Here is a 27,531-nt window from a genome sequence, read left to right as displayed (position 1 = left end):
ACTAGACTATAGACTAGACTATAGACTAGACTATAGACTAGACTATAGACTAGACTATGGACTAGACTATAGACTAGACTATAGACTAGACTATAGACTAGACTTTAAGTCTTGTTTAGACTATATTTTAGACTAGACTTTAGACTATACTTAAGACTAGACTTTAGACTATACTATAGGCTAGACTAAATTAGTCTCAAGAATAGATCATATATGTGATTTGTATTTCGACTAGATTGTAGACTAGACTTTAGATTGAGACTAGAATCATAATATTACACTAGGGTACTTATCGATTGAAAATATACATATAAGTTGATTTGACATATATTTGAACCACTTATGTATAGTTCAAGATATGTGATAATGAAACAGTTAGTCCTTTATATATACAAACATACATTTATTGATAATTTAAATTTGTGGTGTGAATTAAGAGGTTAATACATATTTTTACAACATTTGCTATAAAAATAATCCTTTAAGTTTATTTACCTTTTATGTATTCCTAATGTAAATGAATATTTAATAATTTCTTAAAATATAAAAAAATATATATAAAAAAGCTTTTTTGCTCTTAAAAAAGATTTTTAACAAAGTGCAGAATTATATATGTTTTTCTTAGACTAAATAAAAGTATTTTTATTATTATTATAAATAAATATTATAACAGAATTTGTGTTTTTAAAATATGTTTCGGAAAATATATACATATATTTATACAATGTTATATGCTTTATAAAAGAAAAGTTTTTTTTGTTTGTGGAAAATATAATAATAAATGTTTATGCATAAATATGCACTTTTATTTATTTGGCATTATGCCATATTTAAATACATTATATGTATGTATACATATGTATTTATTATAACAAATACATACATATTATGTACGTTTTTTTTTAAAGCAGCTAGAAAAATAATTTTATATTTTAATATTATTGTTGTTTTTCTATCTACTTGTTAGATCAAAATACGTTTTTACAATGATTTATGAGGACATTTAATGCTGCTTTTAATATAAATAAGAGGAGAAATATAGAAATTTTCTTTAACTCTATTAGAATTGCCAATAAAATATACATTTGATTCAAGCAGCACTTGCTTACTCTAGCAGATACAAACGATTTCTTTTGCTTTTTTGGAGCTAAATATCTTATAAATAATTCATAAACTTTAAATAGTTACATTTACAACAATAACTAGAAGATACCAAACAAATTCTCTTTAAAATCCTTTCTTTAGTTATGGCACTTACCGTTTATTATCCCGTCGTGTTTGTGATGTTCGTATATAACCGTTGCCCAAAGTGCCGCCATTGCAAAAACTGTGACTTTGACCGGATCCTATTTTGGCAACTGTTATAAATACTCCACGTTGAAACTATTTCAATTTTCTAGCAAACACACACACACAATTACAATTGAACTATTTAACTTTACTTTTTTTTTTCTTTTTACACTGTAAGTGTGAGTATTTAGTATTTTAATATTTCATTGGCTGCCTGTTGTCTGCCTTTGCCGAACTTTGTTTGGCTGAATGAATATTTGAACGGGAAATTGTAAATAGAATCTGAAATTAAATAAATTAAAACTATTTTGTTATTTAAATGAAGGAATGAGTAAATGAAATGATTACAAAGTGTTTTTCTGTTTAAATGATTTTTTTGTAATTAAAATAGTTTTTCTTTTTTTGAAAAGTTAATATTTCTTTTACTTTAAACTGGTCCATAACTTAATGAACTAAGTTTAAAATATTTTTGTGATTAAAAAAAAATATATATTTACAAATTCTTTTCTTCAACTGTTATACAGAGGGAAATATACACGTCTGATATCAAATTGACACCAAAGTGTTAAAATAGCTGTTGTCAATAGCGAGCTGACCACGCTTGTTAACGTTTTGACAACATATGTTGTTTATTGGTTATTTAAGACAAATAATAATGTAAAATTCAGTAAAAACTAATGAAATAAGTTTAAAATATTTTTGTGATTAAAAAAAATTATTTACATATTCTTTTCTTCAACTGTTATACAGAGGGAAATATACACGTCTGGTATCAAATTGACACCAAAGTGTTAAAATAGCTGTTGTCAATAGTGAGCTGACCACGCTTGTTAACGTTTTGACAACATAGTGTATAAAATTTATGCAATTTGTTGCAATATAGACAACGTTGCGTTGTCTAACAACATAGTGCTGTTGTTCGTATATATAAATTTTGATAACGTGTGTTATTGAAAAATTATAAACACTTTGCTGTTAATTTGGTACCAGACGTGAATGGTTTTCTTTCAGTGTACGGATATTGATGCGTTGTAATGATGGAATATTACGCGATCATTACATGTTCCCTGTGATTATTTAGCCAGATTTTATCTATGTGTTTGAAATGCATTTTACATATTCCAAATCATTAAGATCTTCTGGTGGCTTCAAAATCCCTGATTCCAGTTACAATAAATCTATAGAAATACAACTATCTAGCCAATAGCGCACCTCTTACTTCGAACATGTTATTCCGAAAAACATAATAATTCCTAATGAAGGCGATATATTGCGATATTCAGAAACGCAATGACAAAGATAATGTTCAGGAACAATGGCCTCTTCGCCTGCTCTATATATTTGTCTTAAACCTCTCATCTAATTTGGTATTTGGTATAGAGTCTGCAATCCTATGTGCTCATTCTGAGAAGGCTTCTTGTCCTCTTCTCATTTCGAATTTTTTGTTATCGATTGTTCTCGAGTGCCCTGGTACCCATAAGATGGGATGTTATATCTGAAAAAACACTACTTGTAATATATTTGGATTTAATTTCGACAAATAGCTATCAATGACAAAGCCGGTCGGTTGCTCTGGAACAACCGTAATCCTATGTGTCCTTGCTAATCCTATGTGTCCTTGCTAATTCTTATACTCTTTTCATTACCATTACCTCATCTTTTGCTATCAATTTTTCTCGAGTGTTCTGGTACCATCTATATCTGTCCTTCCGTCAACTTCAATAAATGAAATCTCAGCAATTATAGCTCAATCCTTTAGAAACGTTTACTTTGATTTCTGGATTAAAAAATTTTCGGCCTATGTTGTTATTGAAGCATACATTAGTTACTATTAAATATAAGGTGTCATAATAAGACTATGGTCCCATTTTGCCTTGGAAGCCGCTCTCTTGTCTAAATCCAGCTGTATTCATATTACTTAAGTAATTCAAATTAAAATTTATGTTAAACGAAAAACTTTGAAATATAAAAAAAAAAAAATTCTTTTTACCAACATTTTTCTTTGTCTGGAAAACCTAAGATATTCCAGTATTATTTTAATTGTAACATTTACATACAATTTTATTAAAGCCACTTAAAGTTATTTGTTCAACTACCGCCCTCTTCATTTCAAGAACACATTACACCCGCTTAGTTTTTTTTTCATTATGAAAAGTATGAAAACAATTTACAAAAAAAAAATAATGCAAAACATCATAGTTCGTTCTGTTGTCGTTTCTGTGTTGTATGGACTTGTTTGTGATGCCATTTAGAAAAGACCCTTAAAAAGTATGGAAGCGTGTTAGTGTAATGAGCATATTAAAGTCCTTTAAAGCGTTAGTGCGATGTTTTTATGTTTTAAGGGTACCCCATGACACTTTTGAATGGGAGTGTTAGGATGATGAGTGATATATTTATATGATAGATCCTTTAGTTATTACTAAAATAGTAGTGCTACCAACAATCGGTGAATTATAATGAAATTTTGTCTTTATTTCACTGAATCAATTATTTAAAAATATGAATTATCAGAAATACTTATATTGATTAAAAATGTTCGGGAGTAAACAATATCATCTGGTGTACATCTGAAATCAAGGGACCAATCTCCCTAGACTAGTTAATTTATTCAAAATTCTCCACGAAAAAAAGAAGACTCCATTCATTCCCTGTTCTAAGAAAGACAAAATTTTCTCGAAATAAAGTGGACTTAAGAACTCAGGGGTTTCTGAAAGTTTGGAATTAAACCACAATGAATCAACTCCAATACATTCATATTCTTCTGCGTTTAAAAGCGACAACTTATATTTCTAGAATGTTCTATTATTCCCACACAGTTTGAAAGCGAAAGGAGTTAAACGTAGGTATACATAGTTAGACCCCGTTTGACATGATCACAGATGATATCTGGAAGTCAAGATATCTTTCTTCATAATCTGAACTATCTTAAAGAGGTGTCACTAACGATTCTAAACGTATTTATTAGAAAACATACAGATTTTAACATAATCTCCTAACATGGAGCATAAGTCCCGTTTTACAAGATATCAGGTGAAGATATTTTAGTACCTACTTCGTATCACGATCATTATTGTCTTAACGGGTCTTATAATTAGATCCACTTAAGCTAATTAAGGCAGCTACCTTAAATAGCTTACCCATTATAGTGTCACGATTTTATCATCGCTTGGTTCTGTCTGGATCCAAAGGAATAAAGAAAATCGCTCATATCAAATAGGAATACACTGAGCCAAATGCCCACCGATTCTTCCCGCTATCCTTATAGTTAGAGAAATTTTCATGCTTACATGCTTATTTTAAAGGTCTTATTCATAAATTTTTATCAAAGTTTCATAAATCAACTTTAAGGGTCTTATTCATAAACTTTTATTAAAGTTTATAAATCAATTTTTCATACAAAACCCGTTCTATAAATCTTTAATAAAAGTTTATGAATAAGGCAGTATATCTAATAAAATATATTTGCTCCATGAAATTATTCTTTGTCACAACTGATAGGGACTCCCTTATGGTCTTACTTCTATGTGTCTGAGTTTTAACGTATGTTTTACATGCAACGATATAACATCATCATCTAGCACCAGCACCATCAAGTACTTACGCATTTGTCTGCTATCGGTGTAAGAGTCTGTGCAACTGACGGGTTTTTCTGCTCGCTTTGTGGTTAAAATGAATACAAATTCATCTCATTTTCATATATATATTTTTTTGTTGAGGTCTGAGTTCTTTTTTTCTAGGATACGTTTTTTACCTCCTTTTATTCCTTTTCAAGTACACGCAACATCAACAAAAGTATATTGTGACTTTATGTGTAACAACTTTTTTAGCAAATTGAGGTGGTAGGACAAAAAATAGGGCAATAAATTTGTAACTTGCAGTACTAGTTGTAGCTTAAACTTGGACCTTCTTAAAAGGCCCTTTTATTATCTAAATTCGGTTTATCTTTCTGTCTACATCCTACATTTTGATTTTAAAGTTTGGCAACTTTGAGAGATCATTCAAGGATTAATTTTTAAGCGAGCGTTTCTGAGATCATGTCATTGCTTATGGCATGATGGTAAAACCGCCTTTTAGGTCGTCTTTTATTTAAACCAGTTTACATTAAACTAATGTCAATTATGTCACCTAAAATTCGACCATGACCATTTGTTATTTGGATTGGATAAAAACATTTGTTTTTCAATAATCGTGATGTTATTTTCTAGATAAAAATATTCTTTTGTAAAATTTCTTCCTTTTTTTATAATGCTGGTGGAAATATAACTTTAGCTTTTTTGAGATAAAGACAAAACTTTCTTCTTTTCAATGTTATGAAAAAAAGTAAAATGTGCAGCTTTTCAAAAACAATGTTCAAGCTAAATGTCATTTAGTCAAATACCCAGTCAGCATTTTTTGTTAATTTTTTTAATTTTAAAGGACTCTTACATCTATAAGATTCAAATATAATAATAAAATTATATTTTTGCAAATCGAGATTTGTTTATATATTGATCTATTTTGACTTGTTCACGTTCTTTACGTAAACTCATGGTGTTTAGTCGTCTAACAGACGACGATTCAACACCGCCTCTTGTGCCTGATGCATGGAGGTGACAATCTTTAAACGTTATAGTTTACTTAAGAACTCGAACTTTTTAATCTCTTGAGCATTGATGCCCTGTTTGGTAAATTCCGTTTGCAAAACGTAACTTCCATTTAAAATCAGGCAGATATAATCGCCTCTGTTGATTCGACAACAGCATCTAGAGACCTAATCGGTTGACCCAAATATGGATCTATTAAAAAAGCATGTCGTGTTAACATAATGTGACAAATCTACTATGAATAGAGTAATCATACCCGAACATTGAGAAAAACATCCGACACACTCACTCTAGGTATATGGATGGGTTAGACCCGCATACCCATACATCCATCCCGTATCATATACACTTGACTCTAACTAATTTTCAACGCTTAGGTACCACAATCACTACTATGATTAGAATCTATTGATTCGGCAATAACACCAAACTTACCATGTATCAGTCTTTTAACCAGCATTCGCTTCCTACGAGTTTTGGTTTAAACTACAGCCATTACATGTACCCTAAACATATATCCACATTAATCGTCACCAAAGTCCAAAACGCTGTCTTGTTAGCTACTGCTGACTGTGGTACCAAATAATATGACTGGTTCTGGTTCTACCATAAGTCAAGCAGCGATACAAGCCGAAAGTTTAAATTTAGCCGACAATTTAGCCGCCGCCGCCGACCCAAAATGGTTGCACCGCCGCAATATCTATTTGAAAGCACCACTTTATAAATCCTGCATATTAGGAGTACTGGTTAAACCTCTTTTCCCCCGAAGTGTAATCACACCAAGATGGAGGAAGAAAATCTAGTCAACATGTTCCGGGGAGCGTGAGAAGTGAATATATAAGTTTGTCATTCCATTTCTAATTGGTGCAATATAAGTTTAGTTATATCAAAAGTGACTTAACTCCAAATATTAATAGAAATTATATTACCTGATAAAATCTAGATCGGACTTTACTAGCCAGCAAAAACTAAATAATGACTTACAATTGTAATCACTTACCTAACAACATACTTTTCAATAACTACTACACATCGCCTGGGTTATATAAAAGTATTCTAATAATATATTACTAATAATATGTTATATAAATATTTTGTATTACTTTAGTCCTCTCGCCGCTGAAGCTACAGATGTAGTATATCTTTTTCATTCAAGTTACAATGATTACTTATTCCAATTACTTGTAAGCGTTTTGTGGTAAGTAATTACCTTCAATGACATCAACCTGTTAAAATAATGACATAAAATGCTATTGTGTAAGAAAAATAGGGATTAAAAGAAGTACTTGCAATTTCTTTTACAAAAAAGTAGTTTTTTTAATAGTAAAAAGAGCCAGCGCGTATACGAACCATGGACTTCAGTGTGTAAGTAGCTATTTTTTTTGTACGTCAAAGAAATGTTTTCTTTTTTGTAAAACCAAATTCTTAACAATAATTACGTGCTTATCAGATTAAAAGAAAAAGACATTACTTGTGTACATCTAGGTAATACAGGCGGTAAGTTGTGAACATATACATATGTGAAGGATATTTAAGAGTCGGTGTAGCCTTAATTTAGCACTTTATCATATATTTACATAAAATAGTTGTTGTGTTACAGCGTTTTTTCAACCTTAGGGATTATTTCATAATAAATGTGTTCTATTTTCAACATTTTTTAAATATTTAGTGTAACTATTGACATAAAAGAGTTTCTAATAGACACGACAAATTACACATTTTATAAAGTTTAAAGGTATTTGCACTAAATGACACTTAATTAATATATATTTTTTAAAACAATGTGTTTTATATTTTATCAAAGCAGAAGTTCTCAAAAAGTATGTATATTGTAGGAAAGGGATGCTTTATATATATGAACCTGAAACTAACATTGATTAGTAATGAGTTAAAAAGCTTAGGAAGCTGCTTATCATTAGCATTTTAATTCATTATAAAACCATTGTGATGACATAGGACGCAAGTACTTACCACGCTCGCTTACAAGTCATTACTTCAATAAGTACTTACAAATAAGTATGAATAAAGTTGTTTTGTTTTAAAAATAAAAAATAGTTCTCACAAAATACGAAATTGAACTTCTTGTTCGTTTTTTCGCTGCCTTACTCACAACATCACCACTTCGTCATTTTAATGAGCGTTCAATTAAGGTTCCGTCACAAAAAAGCTACTTTCTCTCTGTGTGTGTTTAAAAAACAATTCCTAGCTCGCGATTGAATACAAAACTCAAAATGAAATACTTACTTATCTGATTATATGTTAGTCATTGCAGGAGTACATAAAAGTAATGCAGACGATAAGTAGTAGTCATTGAAAAGTAGGTGGTTATGTAGATACAAGCCATTACCATGTTTTTGCTGGATATTTATCAACAGCAGAACCTAAAGTCTTTTACTGTCGTCTTAGCATATTCCATTTCGTTTTAAATAAAATGGTTTTTAAATAAAAACATTTAAGAATCTCTGCTCTATGAAATTTCATGCTGATATATTTACATTTTCATACTTTTTTTAGTTTTAGCCAAATTCGCTCATAACTATTCCATCAGAAAAACTTAATAATTTATTAAACATAAAAATTTCATGCCCAAGTAGATTTGATACACATAAAAGTTTTAAAAAATTCATGAATAATTAACAACGTTATCGATAATTAATTTTTTAATTTGAAAGGAAAACTGTTTAATTAACCAAAAATAATTGTTAAATTTCTCAATACAAGGATAAAAAGTTTACATAATATTCAATATTAATCTCATCATAGTTTTAAACACAATTATTCTAATATAAAAAATTAAAAACCTTAAATACACCAACGTCTAACAACCGTCAATCAGTCATTCTTTTTAAGACTTTTTATGTTGAACTCCTTCATTAAAACGCTGATTATATTTTCATTAGTATGTTATCCTTGTACTTAGTTTTTTCTTTTGTTTTAGCTTTCATTTCATTCAATTCTTTTCAACTTTCATTCATTTCATCATCAATCATTTTACGCTTCATCTTAGTTATAAGGTTACAACTTGGTCATTCGTATTAGTATATCTAGTATAAAGGAGAAATTTTCTCAACAAAAATGTTGTAAAGGGTATCTACATACATACATACAATTCGACTTAACAGAATTTATTTGTACTCTAACTTTGTTAAGTTTTTATATGATATCGATCAAAGTCATATATGTATGTGGATAGTAAGAATTTTTTCTTCAACTCATTATGCTTTAATTAAATCACATTTAAAGGAAGCGAGTATCCCAGCAAAAGCTTGTACATACTCAACAATATAATTTTCAATGACAACTAACTACCCTATGCATTACTTAGAAGTACTCTAATAAGAACTTACTTTTAATATCATATAAAAATACTCTAGTTTCGACATGTCACAAAATAATATATGGATTCATTTTGCTAACAAACCGAAGTCCAATGGTTCGTATTCTCGGTGGCTCTTTTTATTGCATATTAAAAAACAAAACCGTTTACTTAACAACTTCTTTAAAAGAGAAATTGCAAGTACTTCCTTAAATCTCTATTTGTAATCAAGCCTGGTAAGTAGTTGCCTACAATGACATTGCCATGTTAAAATAATGAGTTAAAATGAAAATAATTGTATTAGCTTTTTAACTCATTACTTTTAAGACCAAGTTTTTCTGGGATTTTTCAATTTCTTTTTTCTTAGAATACAAATAAGAAAACTTTAAGTTGTAGAACAATTAAAATGCTTTTTATAATTATAGAAAATTTAAAAAAAATTCTCGAAATTTCTGTTTACAAAAATTTTTTGAAAAATTCTCTTTTTATAGAATAGAAATTCTCATTTTATTAAAAATTTTAAAAAAATCTCTTTTTGTAGAAAATCTCCTTTTATAGAAAATTTTTGAGAAAATTCTCTTTTTTTATAGAAAATTTTCAAGAAACATTTCTTTTTATAGAAAATTTTCGAGAAACTCTTCTTTTTATAGAAAATTTCGTGAAGAATTTCTTTTTATAGAAAATTTCGTAAAAATTCTCTTTTTATAGAAAATTTCGTGAAAATTTTCTTTTTATAGAAAATTTTGTGAAAATTCTCTTTTATAGAATATGAATGAGAAAATTCTCTTCTTTAAAAAAAATTTTCGGGAAAGTTCTCTTTATTTAGAAAATTTTCAAGAAAATTCTCTTCTTATAAAATTTTTTTATAAAATTCTGTTATAGAACATTTTCAAGAAAAATCTCTTTTTTATTGAAAAACTTCCAGGACTTTTATTTGTATAAAATTTTGAACAACTTTTGTTATAGAAAACTTTCGATAAAATCCTTTTTACAAATATTTACGTTTGATACAATAAAAATTCTCATTTTATAGAAAATTTTAAAGAAAACTATTCTTTTATGGACAATATTAAAGAAAATTTTATAGAAACATTTCGATGACATTCTCTTTTTATAAGAAATTCTATTTAAATAAAAATTTACGAAAAATTCTTATAGAAATTTAAAAAAAATTATCTATAAAACATTTTAAAGAAAACTTACTTTTTATAGAAAATTTTCGTGGAATTCTCTTTTTATAGAAAATTTTAATAATAATACTAATATAAATACTAATCTAGAAAATGTTTTCTTTATATAAAATTTTTGTTGAAATTCTCTTTCTATAGAAAATGTTTGAGAAAATTTCTTAAAAAAAGTTCAAGAAATTCTTTTTTTATAGAAATTTTTTGAAAAAATTCACTTTTTATAAAAAAATATTAAAGAAAAGTCTGTTTTCAAAAAAATTTTTGGAAAAATTCCGTTTTTATAGAAAATGTTCGAGAATATTCTATCTTTATAAAAAAATTTAAAAGAAAACTCCATTTTTATAAAAAAAAAATTCAATGAAATTCTCTTTTTATAAAAAATTTTCTGGGAAATTTTCTTTTTTTATAAAAATATCTATTCTATTCACAGAAAATTATAAAATTTTTTTTATATTTTGTTCTTTTTTATTTATTATCCTTGTACATTTAAAAACTCTATATAAACTAATAGAATATTGTGATTTATTATGACAGACATTACAATTTAGAATATTGATGCTAAACAACAATAAAATTGATGTCATTTGTAAATGAAATTATTTATTTCCAAATTACTTTAATTCTAAAATGAACATCAAAAATGTAATATAAAAATCTAAATGCAGGGAGAAAAATAAACGGTAACAAAAAAAAAAAAACATCGTTGTCATCATCAGTAAATTCATGATGACGATGATGATGAACTCTAAAAATTTTATTTAAGAATTCCTAACATGCAGTCACTACTATGAAATATATGTCATCGGCGTTGTTATCTTCATCATCGTCTGTTCGTTTCGCTGTTGGGAGAATTTATTGATGAAATGTTATTTGAAATGTAAAGGATTAAGGATAATGTAGTGATGCTAAAATGTGGATAATAGTTTTGAATAACGAAACAAAAAGAAAATAATGTTTTTCTCGCTTTCGTATAACTACAAACGGCAAATATGATCTGGAAAACATTATGAAGTTAAACTCCATGTAACATAACCCCAACATTATCTTAAGTTCATGCTTTTTTTCTCCGTCTATTTTACTTTGAAATATTTAATTATTCAAAATGCATTCATTCACTCATTCATTCATTCATGTTCTATTCACTTTTCATTCAAACAACTGCTTCTTTTGTTCATTAGTCATTGTTTTTTTGAGTTAAAAGAAAAGAAGGTGCTTTTGTTCTTTATGGTCTTTATTTTAAAATATTTTAGACTTCTTTCGTTTCGTTTAAACACCAACCAAAATTTTGTTTTTCATTTTTCTTTTGTTTTTTAAGGCAACACTACTGATTCAACTACCACCAACACATCTAGTCATACAATTAAAAAGGCTCCCACTTCAACTATCGAGCCCTCCTCTACTGCTCAAGTTAGCAAAATTAAAAACAACATTGTTGACAACAACAATGTGAAACTTGCAAAAACTGAAAACATTTCCTTAAATAATGCAATTAATTTTAAAGGTATTCATATTTGAAAACAATCCGCATGACTTTTATAATACATTTCCGTTGTTATTTTTTCACTTTTTCACTCCCTCACTTAATCCTTTCTTTCCTACATTTATAAAATTTAATTATGTTTTCTGATTCAATATTTATTCTTAAATTTTTTAACTTAATTTTTTTCATTTCCTCTCGATTTTTATTGCATTTTGTCATGCAATGTTCATAATGTTTTCTCCACATAAAACAATTTCTTCGCCAAAATAGAATTGAATTTAATACAAATGAAGTTGACAGAATTGAAATTATTATGTCGCGGTTGTGGCCTAAAGGCCAGTGGTAAAAAATCCGTATTAATTAAACGTTTGCAGGATTATATTGAGCAACAACAGCAAAAATTGCTACAAAATCAACACAATTTGACCACAAGAAGCAGCAGAACATCAACAACCAACGACACATTGTCTACACCACCCACCACTGTTAACCCGAATCTGATTGCAACTGCTGTATTGCAAGAAAATGCCCGTCAAACTGATTATTATTCTTCCCTCCACTCCGATTCTATAGGAATTGTTAATAATGTTGATACGAGTAATAATCATGTTGGTATGTATCAATTTTGAATTCTATATCCCTCCCTATAGACATTATTAAAAGGACTCATAATTATTACGTTTTATTTCCGCCTTCCTTTTAATGTAATGAAAATAATTACTAGTAATTATTGAAATAAACTTTATAAAATTTTATTAAATTAATTGTAGAGGTTTTTTATTTTAACTTTATGTTTAAGGTAAAATAGTCATTACTTATTAATTATGAAAGTAATATTTTGAAAATTATCAAAAAAAACTTTTTAGAAAATTTTCTATCAAAAAGAGATTGTTTTCGTAAATTTTTTTTTTAAAAAATAGTATTTTCGTAAAAATTTTCTATAAAAAGAGAATTTTCTTAAAAATTTTCTATAAAAAGAGAATTTTCTCAAAAATTTTCTATAAAAAGAAGAAAATATTTCGAAAATTTTTTCCAACAAAATTTAATCGAAATTTTTTTTTAAAAAAATAGTATTTTCGTAAAAATTTTCTATAAAAAGAGAATTTTCTTAAAAATTTTCTATAAAAAGAGAATTTTCTCAAAAATTTTCTATAAAAAGAGAATTTTCTCAAAAATTTTCTATAAAAAGAGAATTATCTCGAAAAATTTCTATAGAAAGAGAAATTTTTTTAACAAGAGAATTTTCTTCAAAATCTATATATGTATATAACAAGTAAGAAGTTATAGTCGGGCGAGGCCGACCATATAATACCCTACACCTATATATGAATAAAATCTGATTTAGTTTTCATAATGAAGCATTTAAGTTGAATTGTACCTTGCCTCAGATATACTTAAGCCATTTATTGTTTAATAAAACTGTGGATATTTAAGTAAAATTTTGATGGGGGCTTTTTATAGGGGCTAGGGTCAAATGAAGCCCTATAATTATAAAGTTCATCAGGGTCATCAAGGCTAGTATAAAACTTGGTTTTGCAGCTTTTTGTCGAGATACGAGTGTATTAAACATAATTATGAATTAAAAAACCCTATTTGTCGGGTTCAGTTGTATGGAGCCTATGTGAAATAATGGACCGATGTTAACTAATTCCAATAGGCTTCGTCCACAGTACCACAAAAGATCATGTACCAAATTTCATTGAATTTTCTCCAAAATTGCGACCTGAAGTTTTATTACAATGTTTATAAGCCCTATTCGGGTATACAGTTGTATGAGGGCCAGGTGAAATAATGGACCGATCTTAAAATGATTCTGAGCCGATTGGTATACTTTAAGGTGGGTATAGGATCAATATTATTGTGCGTTACAAACATCAGCACAAAACCCAATATACCCTCCTCACTAAAGTGGTGTAGGGTATAAACAGCTGAACCGATTTTCTTGAAATTTTCACAGCGTATTTTGTCGGAGCAACTTTAGTGTCAATACGATTATTTAGGACAAATAGTAAGCGGACTAGCATAAGGGGGCGTGGCATCTTCCATATAAATCAAATACAAAATTTCATTTGTATTGGAAACTATTACAGTTAGAATTTTAAAATTTTGCACGAATAACTTTATTATTAATTTAAACATTTTGCGTAATAAATTGCACTAAGAACTTAAATATTAATCTTAACATTTTAAAGAAAAACATCGGATTTTCATGGGGGGACTTAAAGTCCCCATATGAATTAAATACAAAATTTCGTTTAACTGGGAAACTAATAAAACTAGAATCTTCAAATATTGCACAAATTACCATCATATTCATCTAAACTTTTTGGAGGAAAATGGGTGGACTTTCATCTGGTTAGCTTGAAGCTCCCGCATGAATTAAATAAAATCTTCAAATTTTACATGAATAATTTCGACGTTCAGGCGGACTTTCAATGGGGGGGATAGAAATCTGCGAACTTGCAATAATTTAAATGGAATCTTCTAAAATCTTCAAGTGCTTTTAGGGTAGCAAAGCGCACATATTCCATAATTTTGTCTATTAAAAATATAATTTTCTCTAAAATGTTCTAATAAAAGAGTATTTTCTCGAAAATTTTCTAAAACAGAGAATTTTCTCGACAATTTTCTATAAAAAGAAATTTTTTTTACAAATTAGTATATTCTCAAAAATTTTCTATAAAAAAGTATTTTCTAGAAAAATTTCTATAAAAGGAAGAATTTTCTCGAAAATTTTCTTTAAAAATAAATTTTTTTTTCGAAAATTTTCTATAAAAAGAGAATTTTTCGAAAATTTTCTACAAAAATAGTTTTTTTTTTAATTTTTCTACAAAAAGATATTCTTTTTTTCGAAAATTTTCCACAAAATCAGAAATTTATCGAAAATTGTTCACAAAAAGAGAATTTTTTAAAAATTTTATACAAAGAGAGAACTTTCTCGAAAATTTTTGACAAAAAGAGAATTTTCTCGAAAATTTTTGACAAAAAGAAAATTTTCTCGAAAATATTCTATAAAAAAGAGAATGTTCTTGAAAATATTCTATAAAAAGAGAATTTTCTATAAAAAGAGAATTTCTATAAGAAGACATTTTTTTCTAATTTTTTTATAAAAAGAGAATTTTACCGAAATTTTTCTATTTAAAAAAAGAATTTTCTCGAAAATTTTCTAATTTCGAAATTTTCTTATAAAAAAAGGTTTTTATAGAAAATTGCAAAAATTTGTAATAATTTTTATTTTATAATTTTCATTAGTTTTTTTTTTTAATTTAAATAAAAATTTTCGAATGTAGATATATAATTGCAATATGTTTTCGCTGAATAAACATAAGACTTTGCAATTTACATTCTACTTAAAATAATTAAATGCATTATTATTGTTATTATGATTGTAATTATTATTGATTGTGTTTACTTCGAATTAGTAACGTTCATTATGCAAAATTGGAATATAACAATTTTAACACCTCCCATGCTCACGTACTTATAAACATTCAACTACAAAAGTACAAGGTACTTATATACATATAAAACCATATTTACATACAACAACTATAAAGTAAAAAAACAAACAGTAACAACAATTTAAACTTTCGCTTTAAGGATACTTCCTTCCGTTTTGACAAACCGAATGGGTTAATTAAAAATTTAACAATATTGTGCGTGTTTTCAACTTCACTCACGTGTGACACTTGCATAATAAGATTATTTGACACGTGTTTAAAAAAAAGAAAAACGAGAAAACAAAAACAATGGAAATTTCATTCATTCACTCACTCACCCACTCTCCCTTAACAACTTTCATTTTATTTGACACAAAAATAGTGCGGAGGGGTCCATCCAAGGACATGTGCATAAATGCACACGCATAAATGACCCACTTTTCAAAATGCCATGTTAAAGTGTTGGTAATTTTATAAAGGTGTGTATGTAAGTAGTATGTGAGTAAATTAATTCATTCACTTTTTTTAGCTTAATTGTTGTATTTAATAAATGTGTAAAAAATAATTATGTAAATAGAAAAATTGTAAAATTACGTGCAGGAAAGTTAAGTGAAAGTAATATGTTGCAGTCTCAATTCGCCAGTTATTTTTTAAGAACTTTTACATGCTTTTTTACTCTGTAAGTTGTTTTGAGTTATACTCATTTTCACCTAGTTTCGAAAAAAACAGGGTGCACTAATCGGATTTAATAAAAATTTCAAAAAATGTAAGTGATATTTGCTATCATGTTATTGCTTGGATGTCATTTTTATACCCTACACTACTTCAGTGGGGAGGGTATATTGGATTTGTGAAGATGTTTGTAACATACAAAAATATTTGCCCCATACCCACCTTAAAGTATACCAATTAGAATCGTTTTCTGAGTCGATTAAACTATGTCCGTCCGTTTATGTAAATCTTGTGCGCAAGGTACAGGTCGCAATTTTCGAGATAATTGGATGAAATATGGCGCACATTCACTTTTGGCCCAAGGACGAAGCCTATTGAAAATGGATAAAATCGGTCCATTATTTCGTCTAGCCCCCAGACAACCGTACCCCCCGAACAGGGCCTTTGGGCTCATAATTAAGTTAAATGTTATTTTATGTCAACAAAAGTCTGCAAAACTTAGTTTTATAGAGCTTTTAATAACATTACCGATTTTTGTAATGATCGGGCCTCATTTGACCCGAGCCCCGATATAAACTCCCCTCAGAAAATGACTAGAAGGTCAAAATTTACCTTTAAACACTAATAACACTTTTAAGTTCTACATAAGTATCTTTGAAGTAGACGTGGATTCCTCTACCAACATTTATAAGGATAGGCCCATATTTTCACCTAATCCCCTTTGAGTCCTCTTGTAAAAAATCTCTTTTTTTGACAAAAATAAGTAAAAATATTCCGGAATAAAGTTAAAAAACAAATCAAATGCTTTTTTTTAATAATCCTCATTTTTAACATGCTGACTGGTGTAGGGTATCATATGGTCGGCTATGCCCGACTATACATTCATACTTGTTCAAAATTGCATTTGCTCCCAAACTCAATCGTTTATTTCTACTTCCATTTCTATTGAAAACCAAAAGTTTTGACAAAACTGATTGATTGTCACCCATTCTAACGGACCAACTTTCAGCTAACTCAAAGTGAAGAAAACCTCATTTGTAACATCAGTTTATACACTTGACAAAGTTTAAACTAAAACAAAAAGAAACGAAACGAAAACATGTTAATACTTAATGTAATTCCATTTTGTCAGCTTAGCTGGTGGTGGTTAGCAAGCAGCACGAGAAGTTAAAAGCCTTTAAGCAAAAATAAAAAGTAAAACCTTATAAAACGCATTGTAATTCTACTTTTACGTTGTAAGTTTTTCTTTTTTTTTAATTTTCTTTAACAAAGTTGTAAAAATTATTAGAATTTAAATCAAACTAAAAAGCAGAAAACATTCACTGACATTGAAATGCTAATTAAACAGCTTAGATAATAATTAAAACACTTAAAGCAATAATTATATGATTTTTTTGTAACAAATTAACAAAAAAATTTAGTTTTTATAGAAAATTTTTTAAATAATTCGCTTAAGACATTTTTGAAAAAATCTTTTTTATATAGAAAATTGTCTTTTCTTGTAAAAATTTGTAAGAAAATTCTCTTTTTATAGGAAACTTTAAAAAAAATTATTTTTAAAAGAATTTTTTGAGAAAGTTTTATATTTATAGAAAATTTTTGATAAAATTCTATTTTTATATGAAATTTTCGAAAAAATATTTTTTCATAAGAAAATTCTCAAGAAAATTCTCTTTTTATAAAAAATTCTCTTTTTATAGAACATTATTGCAAAAATTCTTGTTTATATAGAAATTTTGAAAAAAATTCTCTCTTTTTTTAAAGATTTTACAAAAATTCTGTTTTTATAAAAGATTTTTGATAAAAATCTCATTTTATATGAATTTTTCAAAAAAGATCTCTTTTTAAAAAACATTATTGAGAAAATTACCTTTTTATAGGAAAATTTGCAGAAATTCTCTTTATTAAAAGCAAAATTTTATAAAATTTTTTTTTGGATAAAATTCTCTTCTTAAATGAAATTTTCGAAAAAAATAAAATTTTATAAGAAAATTTTCAAGAAAATTCTCTTTTTATAAGAAAATTCTGTAGAAAATTATTTTGAAAATTCTTGTTTATTTAGAAAATTTTGAAAAAATTCTCACTTTATTAAAAAATTTTAAGAAAATTCTCTTTTAATAGAGAATTTTTAATAAAAATCTCTTTTTATATGAATTTAGAAAAATCTCTTTTTTTTAAAAAAAACATTATTGAAGAAATTCCATTTTTATAGAAAAATTTGCAAATTTTTAAAATTTTTTTATATGAAATTTTCGAAAAAAAATTTCTTTTTATAGATATTTTTTTATAAAACATTATTGGGAAAATTCTCTTTTATATAAAACATTTTGGAGCAAATATTTTCTTATAAAAAGTTTTTGATAAAATTCTATTTTAATTAAAAATATTCGAAAATTATAGAAAAAAATTAAACATTTTTATAAAAATTCGCTTTTTAAAGATTTTTTTCTTTTTATAGAAAATTTTTAAATAATTCTTATTTGATTAAAAATGTTTTTTTAGAAAATTTCTTTTTATTAAAAATTTTTGAAAAAATTCTCTTTTCACAGAACATTTTTTTGGAAAAAAAAAATTATTAATTTTTGTATTTGGAAAACTTTAAAAAATATTTTTTTTTTATTAAAAATGTTTGTAAAAAATCTCTTTTTATAGGAAATTTTCAAAAAAAATCACAACAAATGTTTGAGAAAATTCTCTATTTTTATAGCATTTTAAAAAAAAATTATTTTTAAAAAAGTTTTTAATAAAAAATTTGTGAAAAATTCTGTTTAAATAGAAAATTTAACAAATTATTCTCTTTTTAGAGAAAACTTTCTACAAAATTCTTACTTTAAAGAAAAATTCTTACTTTGAGACGAAATTTTTTGACAAAATTATCTATTTATAAAAAAAAATTATATATTTTATGAAAATTTTATTTTTATAAAAAAATTTAAAAAAAATCTCGTTTTATGAAAAATTTTAAAATAAATTTTCTCTTTATAGAAAACTTATGAGTAATCAATCCTGAGTGGCACACTAGGGGCCTCCCAGTCCCGTTTTAATTATATTCTCTTTTATTGAAAATGTTTGGCAAAATTCTCTTTTTATAAAAAATTTCTTTAAAATTTAAATTTTGGAAATATTTCCCCTTTTTATAGAAAATTTTCGAGAAAACTCACTTTTGAAAGAAAAGTTTTGATATTTTTTTTATCAAAACTTTTTATAAAATTCTCTTTTTATAGAAAATTTTCTGGAAACTTTTCTTTTATAGAAACTTTTGGAGAAAATTAAATTTTTATAGAAAATTTTCTAGAAAATACAAAAAAAAAATTATAAAATATTTTCGAGAAAAGTCTTTTTATATTAAAAATTTTAGAGAAAATTCCCATTTTATAGAAAATTTTTAAGTAAACTCTTTTTTAATTTAAAAAAATCGTTAAAATACTCTTTTTATACAAAACTTTTTATGAAAAATTTTTGTCAAGATTTTCTAAAAAAATTTTAAGAAAATTCTCTTTTCACAAAGATTTGTGTAAAAAGAAAAAAAGAATATTTCTATAAAAAAGATCAAATTTTTTATCTCAAAAGAAATTAATTTAGTTTTCCAACAAAATACAAGTGAAATCGTGTACAATTTAATTATTATATTCTACTGTACGAACAAAGAAAAAGTTGGACATTTTAACATGCACCTTAAATCATACTAAAAGACCAGACAATAAAGTAAAAAAAGAATAAATCATATAAGAAATTATAAACGCCATTCATTTGCATTTTATTTTTTTGCTAAACACTTGTTCACTCGTGTGTTTTTTTGTTTTTATTTTTAGGCTCATAATTTCTCTTTTATAATTCTTTTTATTTCTTTAATCTTTTCAACATTTATAATTGTATAAAAGTGTTGGTTTTATGAGGTTTATGGGTTTTTTTATATCTTTAACTTTATGTGAGAAAAAAATAATAAAAAAAACAAACAAACAAATGCAGCGCCACTGATCTTTTCAATCTAACAGTTCCGTTTCCGAATTGGTTGTGAATACAGTTATCATACATACATTTATATGCAGTTATGTGTGTATAAGTGTTGTACTTTTATGGAGATTTTATATGAATGCGTTCACTCTTATATTCTTTATTTCGTTTTATAGAGATGTTAGGCAAAATGTTTTTGTTTTTTTTAAGCAAACAAGTTTGTTTGGCCAAAAGCTTTTCATGGATAAAAAAATCTTTATTAATGTCAAATGAAAACATTCCATTTTAATTCACTCATACAATACAACCATCCCATTCATTCATTTATATAGTTGCCTTTAGTTTCCATTAGCTAAACGAAAATAGTATGTTTTTACGAATAGCAAATATACTGCTGGGGACATAAATACATCGTCTTATTCAAATAGAAACATGTACTGCCTACTTTTTGCAGCTATGGTTAGTAAGGGTGTTCCAAAAAATAGTAACACTCTATACCATAAAAAACCTATATTCTTCGAAAACATACTTTTCAATAACAACTACTTACCGCCTGCATTACTTTTAAGTACTTAGGTTATCATCAGCAACAGCACCGAACATATCCCGAATTATAGACTTTAATGTACATGAGTCTTTTAAACGCAACTCACTCTTTCTGCGAAACTCAACCAACTGAACAGCCACGATATAGTCTTGCGGGTAAATAGCTACCCGTAGTACCAGATTTTGTGGTTCTGTGATTAGACCCCATGATAAATCATTTCAAGAACTAACGGAAAAGTGGAATCACATCACCAGTTTATAATACCGGCAGACTAAAAGTACTGGTAGCACCACTCTTCCCGGATTGCATTATACAAGATAAGGGTCTTTCATCAAGGAAACATCCCCGGGTGTGTCTGCGTGTATGTTGAATTGAGCTTTTCAAAAGACCCCATTTATTTATCCGTTTAAAATCAGCAATATTGATCTATTAATAACGGAAATATGTGCAAACAACCTAGTCAACTTCTGAATATTTCATCAACACGTTACAAAAGAAGCAGTGTGTTGTTATTGGCTAGAAGCATGAAATTAAGCATTTAGGACTCGGAGTAAGTAAGACCCTACATAAGAGGATTTCTTGGACTTCTTCGTTTCTTGAATCTCCTATAATATTGAACCTAGAAACATGAAATAAAGCATATAGGGCCAGGATAAATAAAAACCTATAAAATTAGTTTCTCTTGTACTTTTTGTGCTTTAAAAGTCACTTATTGAATTTTCTAAAAATTTAGCATGTACACGGAGGAAAAAACCGATAGAAATTTACCGAAATTGATAGTCAATAGTGAGTTCACTATTAACATATTATTAACATTTACATAACGGATGTGCATACTTAGACAACGAATGTTATCGAAATTTTAAATACTTTGGTGTTCTTTTGGTACTAGGCATGTATAATTTGAGAACCTTTAAAGGGGGACTTGCTGGTATTGACTGTTTTTTTTTAACACATCATGGTGAAAGGAAAGTTTCATTCAGAAAATTATCTTTTTAAATTATTTTTTATAAAAAAATATCTTTTTCATAAAAATTTCTTTCTTTTATAGAACATTTTTCAGAAAATTCTTTCGAACAAATTCTATTTTTGTACCAAATAAAAAAAAGAAACTTTTTTTATAAAAACATTGCGAAAAAATCTGTTTTTTATAGAAAAATGTCGAAAAAATTCTCTGATTTATAGAAAATTTTCGAAAAATGTATCTTTTTATACAGATATTCAAAAAATAACGTTCTATAGAAAACCGAAAAAGTATACAAAATGTTTGATAAAATGTCGTCTTTATAATTCTTTTTTATAGAAAATTTAATAATAAAAAAACTTTTTATCCGAAAAAAATTTTTTTTTAATTTTTCGAAAAATAATCTGTTTTTTTTTTTAAGAAAATTTCGGAGATTTTCTTTAAAAAAGAAAACGTTCGAAAATTTCTCTTTTTATAGAAAATTTTTGAGAAAATTCTCTTTTTTATTTAAAATTTTTGAGAAATTTCTCTTTTTTATAGAAAAATTTTGAGAAAAGTCTATTTTTTATAGAAAATTTTTGAGAAAATTATCTTTTTATAGAAAATTTTTGAGAAAATTCTTTTTTTAATGTAAATTTTCGAGAAAATTCTCTTTTTTATAAAAAATTTTTAAGAAAATTCTCTTCTTTATAAAAATGTTTCGAGAATTTCTCTTTTTTATCAAAAAAATTCTCTTTTTATAGAAAATTTTTCACAAAATTCTCTTTTTTGAGAATTTTTTTCTAAACTGCAAGGGACATCCTAAATAAATGTCTTAAATACATGTTGTCATGTTTGAATATGTTAATAAATATGAATATGTTTGTGATTTTTTAAATTTGCGCCTTTTAATTCTTTAGTTAACACATACATACAAACTTACTACTGATGGTAATGGACATAAGAAAGGACTTTGTGCACATTTCTTTTCGTATGAAAACACATTTTTAATTCAATGTTTTAATTATTTTGTTTGTTTTTTATTTTCTTTGATTTTTTTCTTTAATATCTTGTGGTATTTTATCAGTTACCAAATTTTTTATGTAATTAGTTTTTAAGATTTTTTTTAATTGAGACAAACAAATTTCGTTAATTTAGTAAATGGTTTTAAGTAACCGATTCATCACCATGTAATTTGAATTTGAAATTGAAAAAAAAATCTAAAATCACAACTTTTTTTAAATTTAATTTTAATTTTTTTGTTCATAAACTTTAATAATATTTTAATACTTATTCCTTTTTGAAATGTTGTCTTTGTGCCATTTAAATATTAAAAAATTATCCAGTGTAACAGCATGTTTTTAAGATGGAATGACAGACATATTTTATGGCATAAAAAAAAACAGCTGCTGTTATATAACACTGTTACAATTGACTCTCACATACACACACACACACACACACACACACACATTTGATTTAGAGATTACATGTTTCAAAATATTATAACTAAAGAATTTATTTAAATATATTTGTCATATACATATTTTATTTAACACAAACATTTGTCAATGTTTTAGGAACTAAAATTCAGTTCAGTTGTTTGACACACACACACACACACAAATGGTCGGCTTAACTAGGAATGAGGGAGGCAAACCTTGACAAATTTCATTTTTTTTTTCTTATTCAACTACTCAACTAAATATAAGTTTTAAAGATTTTTCTTTTTTTTCCTTAACAGCCATTTGAAAACTTATTGAATATTTTACAATTCAAGGACTTTTTATTGGCTGTTGTTTTTTTAAGAAACTTTTTTCTTTTTGTAAGCTGACTTTAAATTTTTTAATTTTGTTTAAATATATATATTTTTTTATATAAATTACCGTTAAATTGTATAATTATTTAATTGTATTTTGTTGTTTTAAAATATTTTATTGCTTATTTTAAGCCGTTTTCTTAAAATTTAAACCGGAATTTGTAACGAAGTCAAAACACTGGAAGTTGTTTGGTTGAAAAAAAACGTCTTTAAACGCGAAAATCAGAAAGTTAACTGAAAATAAAATAAAATTTTTTCTTTTAATTTTTTAAAATAATACTGTATGTTTAAACATGTGTGCTTTATTTTCTATAAAAAAAAGAAAAACATAAAATAATAAAAAAAACAAAAGAAATAACAAGCAAAATATTTTCTTTATTTTATTGTAGTTTCTTAAATCCCAAAAAATCAAAATGCATGAAAATATTAATTACTCCTTAGTAACTAACACTTAAATGTTTACAACAAATACTCAAACAAAAAAAAGTACATTTCTCTTTGTATTGGTTTCAGTCTAATGTTAATACCCATTAACTAGTTACCCACATTCCCAGTTTTTTTTTTTTTTTTTTTTTTTTTTTGTCTTAATCAAAGAAGTTTTATTAAAGCAACTCAGTCAAACAGCCCACCAATCAGCCAACCGTCTTATAAACGTTTCAGCCACCATTCACTTGTCTTACATGCGAAATACGTTTAAAAGTAATTAAAGAAAATTTGAAACATTTTTTGTTTTTCATATTTCAAAGTCAAAACTTTATATTGTTCGTTCAAACAAATACTGTTGCATCGGTAGGTGAGAATAGTGAAACAGTATCAAGTGCAGTACTCAGTCTATGTATTAAAGCTTAACATTTTTAACTTAAAAAAACACAAAAACAATGGCCCAACAATTAAAGGTTATATTGACAAAGAAAACCTTAGAAAATAAATATTTATGGTCAAACTTTAGTTGTGGTAAGTATATAACATTAAGTTGTCATTACTAAAAGTTTTCAAAATAGATTATCAGCTCTTTGTACTTTATGTTTAAATAAAAAGTTTTTTAACAAGGACTTATTTTTAATTAAATAAATATAAATGGGCTTCAAGTCCAACTATTGAATCAATTCTAACTAACATTTTCATAAACTGATTCTGTTGTGGTGTTATGTTACACCTTGGATACAAATTATAACATAACACTACTACAGAAAGTTCAGCGTACAAGTTACTTGGGTGAGTGCCCCTATTGAGCATTCATAATAGGATCTTATAGGCCAACAAGACCAAGAGAACACGTCATCAATATAAACTAATAATATCGCATTGGAAACATAAATTACACAGGCCGGCAAATTTTAAACCCAAACTCCAAGTTATACTTAGATATGACCACAAATTTTCTTCATACTGGGATTTGAGATATCTTGTCCTGAAATTTGAAAAAACTCCATTTTAGAGACGCTATAAAAGCGCCAATACAACTTAATTTACAAATGTTGTATGTCATCTGTCATACAACATGTTCATTCTGTCAACTTTAAAATAAAGTATTAACATCTGAAAATCTATATTCTTTGAGATATCTTCACCTAAATCTTAAAAAATTAATGGTCGAAGAGTAGACAGCTCGTAAAGTATATTGTTCTTATTCTTTACTGCGCAGAGTCGAAACCAATTTGTAAAAACGTCATTTTAAAGACGATATAAAAGCGCCAATACATGTTATGACATATGAAAGTTCATTCCGTCAACTTTACAATATCTTCTTCGAGATATCTTCAGTAAAGTAATTGCAATATTGAATAACTGTTTTGAAGAAATACCAAAGACTTGCATTAGAAAAGAAGTTCGTAAAGTATGCAGAGTTAAAGCTAATGATGGTTTAAACTCAATAATGCAACTATGGAAATAAGACTCTATCGTCCACACTAACCCTTACCGAATACTCTTTCTGTACTAAATTCTTGATCAATAGGAGACCAGAGAATACGAGAATAATCGGCAAATGAAAGAATAAATTTACTTGCTGCATGGGAACTCAAAGAAGACTCAAACTGAAGAATACAGAACCATTCAGAGTAAGGTGGGCTAGAGAATCCCATAATAAGGGAATGATGGGTAGGACCACTTAAAAACCTTGGACTTGCCCAGAATAAACTTACACCCAAATATCTTATGAGCGTTTTTATTTCGGTTATAACATCCCTTAGAATACAGTGTGTTGTAGCCAAGCGCATCTCAGAAAGATAATTCTCCATCGATCTAAATAAATAGTCCAAAGTCTAGACTATAAATCGGTGAGACAAAACTTTTCAACCACTTCTTTCTAAAGAGTGTTTAAACGATATTGTAACATGGGTCTGAGCTTTGTCATTATCTGGACGTTTTTCGATATTATGATTCGTTATCGATCCGTCAGATTGACTGGGCTTTACATGCGTTCATCTTTGTTCCGGGTTAGCGTAATCCTTATCTTTAATAAACTCAAAAATTTTGGACTTGAGCGGTTTTAACATATTCATTGCAAAAATTGTAGGAATTATTGTCCATAGACTGTTATGTATAGTTTTCAAACTTTTCCGCGAAATGGACTGATAGCATCTAGCGTGATTTTCCGGTTAATGCTTTATACACGAAACAGTGTTTTGCAGCAAACAGTATCTCAGAAAGAGATTTCTGCATCGATCTAAACAAATAGACCAAAGTCTAGACTAAAGTCGGTAAAACAAAAGTTTTCAACCACTTCTTTCTAAAGAGTTTTTATACGATATTGCATCACGAGTCCGAGCTTTCTCACACTCTTTGTGTGTTTGTTTTTAACTCTACAGATTATCAGCTTCCTTTCAATATTTTGTCCGCTCTCTCTCTCTCTCTCTTGTTGTTTGTGAGATTAAGAGATCAACTTATTTTTGACACACACTCTGTTTGACTATGTGAAAAGTCCAGAAATGCATCTACAGTTCAAATCTGTAGATTCAAACATTTCCTTTTACTTGTGGTAATGGTCTTTAAAACTTTAAAATTGAATCCTTACCCTGGAATGTTTAAATTAGTATTTAATTCTATAAAAATTATCTTTTACTCCCAGTGGCAATAAATTTACTTTTAACTCACCATAATATCGATAAAGATCAGTTTCATTATACAAATTAAATTAAATTCAATTATTTTTCACATTTAGTGCAGTACCTCCCATATCAAGTTCTTCTTATTTTATGTTTTCATATTTCTTTTTAAACGAGTGAAAATTTATTATAAATTTTTAAATTTTCTTATTTTTATAATTTATATTTTCATATTAATTTTGTTTAAGCTAAATTCTCTATAGTTTTTTTAATGTATGTTTGAGTTATTATTTGTTTTTTGTTTTTAAGATTAAAGAAAAAAAACTATATTGTTGTTTTTATGTTTTTGACCGATTTATTTCGATACGCCTGATGACAGCGTAACAGTCTTAACACGAACATTGTAAAAATTATCTGTTTTTCAATGCAGTTTTTATTAGATGCACAGTGGTTGTAAAATAATAAAAATTTTACAAAAAAATTTAAAAATGTTCTAGGTTTTAAAGAAAATAACGATTTTTTTTCTTTTAATTCTTTATATTTTTTAAAAAAGTTTACTAATTGTATAACATCTTGCTTGTGTGTTTAATATTTTATCTCACTTTTAGTCTGTTATTCTATTATAATCGTATATCCCGTTTAATGGTTAATATTCTATAAAACATTATGTTTTAAACCTAAAAATCTCTCACACAAGTAAGACATTTTCAAAACACTTCTGTATATTTGTTTCTATTAATCGCACACGAGTATCTTAAATAAGTACGCGTAGTTTAATTTATCGCTTAAATTGAACTGATGCGCTCTAATTAATCATCAAGTTGTTGATCTCCTTTTCTTTTATATTTTTAATAATTTTTTTTAAATCTTATTTAAAAAAATTCTATATGTTCGAATGATAATCATAGGATACAAACACATAGAAATGTTGAACGACAATTTTGTCTTTTGGATTTTTACAAGTGCAGGTCATTTTAAATGATACGTGCAGGAGATGTCTTATGGCATACCAATAAAGTTTTAAAACAGAGAATTTTTTTAATAGATAGATAGATAGATAGATAGATAGATAGATAGATAGATAGATAGATAGATAGATAGATAGATAGATAGATAGATAGATAGATAGATAGATAGATAGATAGATAGATAGATAGATAGATAGATAGATAGATAGATAGATAGATAGATAGATAGATAGATAGATAGATAGATAGATAGATAGATAGATAGATAGATAGATAGATAGATAG

The 27,531-nt window shown here is 26.8% G+C and overlaps 1 protein-coding gene across 8 annotated transcripts in view; it reads left to right on the top strand.

The window, feature by feature from the left end:
* The window catches only part of LOC111681413 (calcium uniporter protein, mitochondrial), a 126,843-nt gene that overhangs the window by 95,157 nt on the left and 4,155 nt on the right, over positions 1-27,531 (top strand). For 7 of the 8 annotated variants that reach the window (XM_046953070.1, XM_046953069.1, XM_046953066.1 and 4 more), the window contains 2 exons: positions 11,692-11,877; positions 12,127-12,468. The exons of the other annotated variant lie outside the window; for it this stretch is intronic. In XM_046953070.1, the coding sequence (XP_046809026.1) occupies positions 11,692-11,877; positions 12,127-12,468 (528 nt within the window). The remainder of the gene's footprint in view (positions 1-11,691; positions 11,878-12,126; positions 12,469-27,531) is intronic. 8 annotated transcript variants of the gene reach the window in all.

This window comes from Lucilia cuprina, chromosome 5 (genome assembly GCF_022045245.1).
Source record: "Lucilia cuprina isolate Lc7/37 chromosome 5, ASM2204524v1, whole genome shotgun sequence".
Lineage (NCBI taxonomy): Eukaryota > Metazoa > Arthropoda > Insecta > Diptera > Calliphoridae > Lucilia > Lucilia cuprina.
The sequence above is the reverse complement of the archived record's forward strand: the minus strand, read 5'-3'. Positions and strand labels throughout refer to the sequence as shown.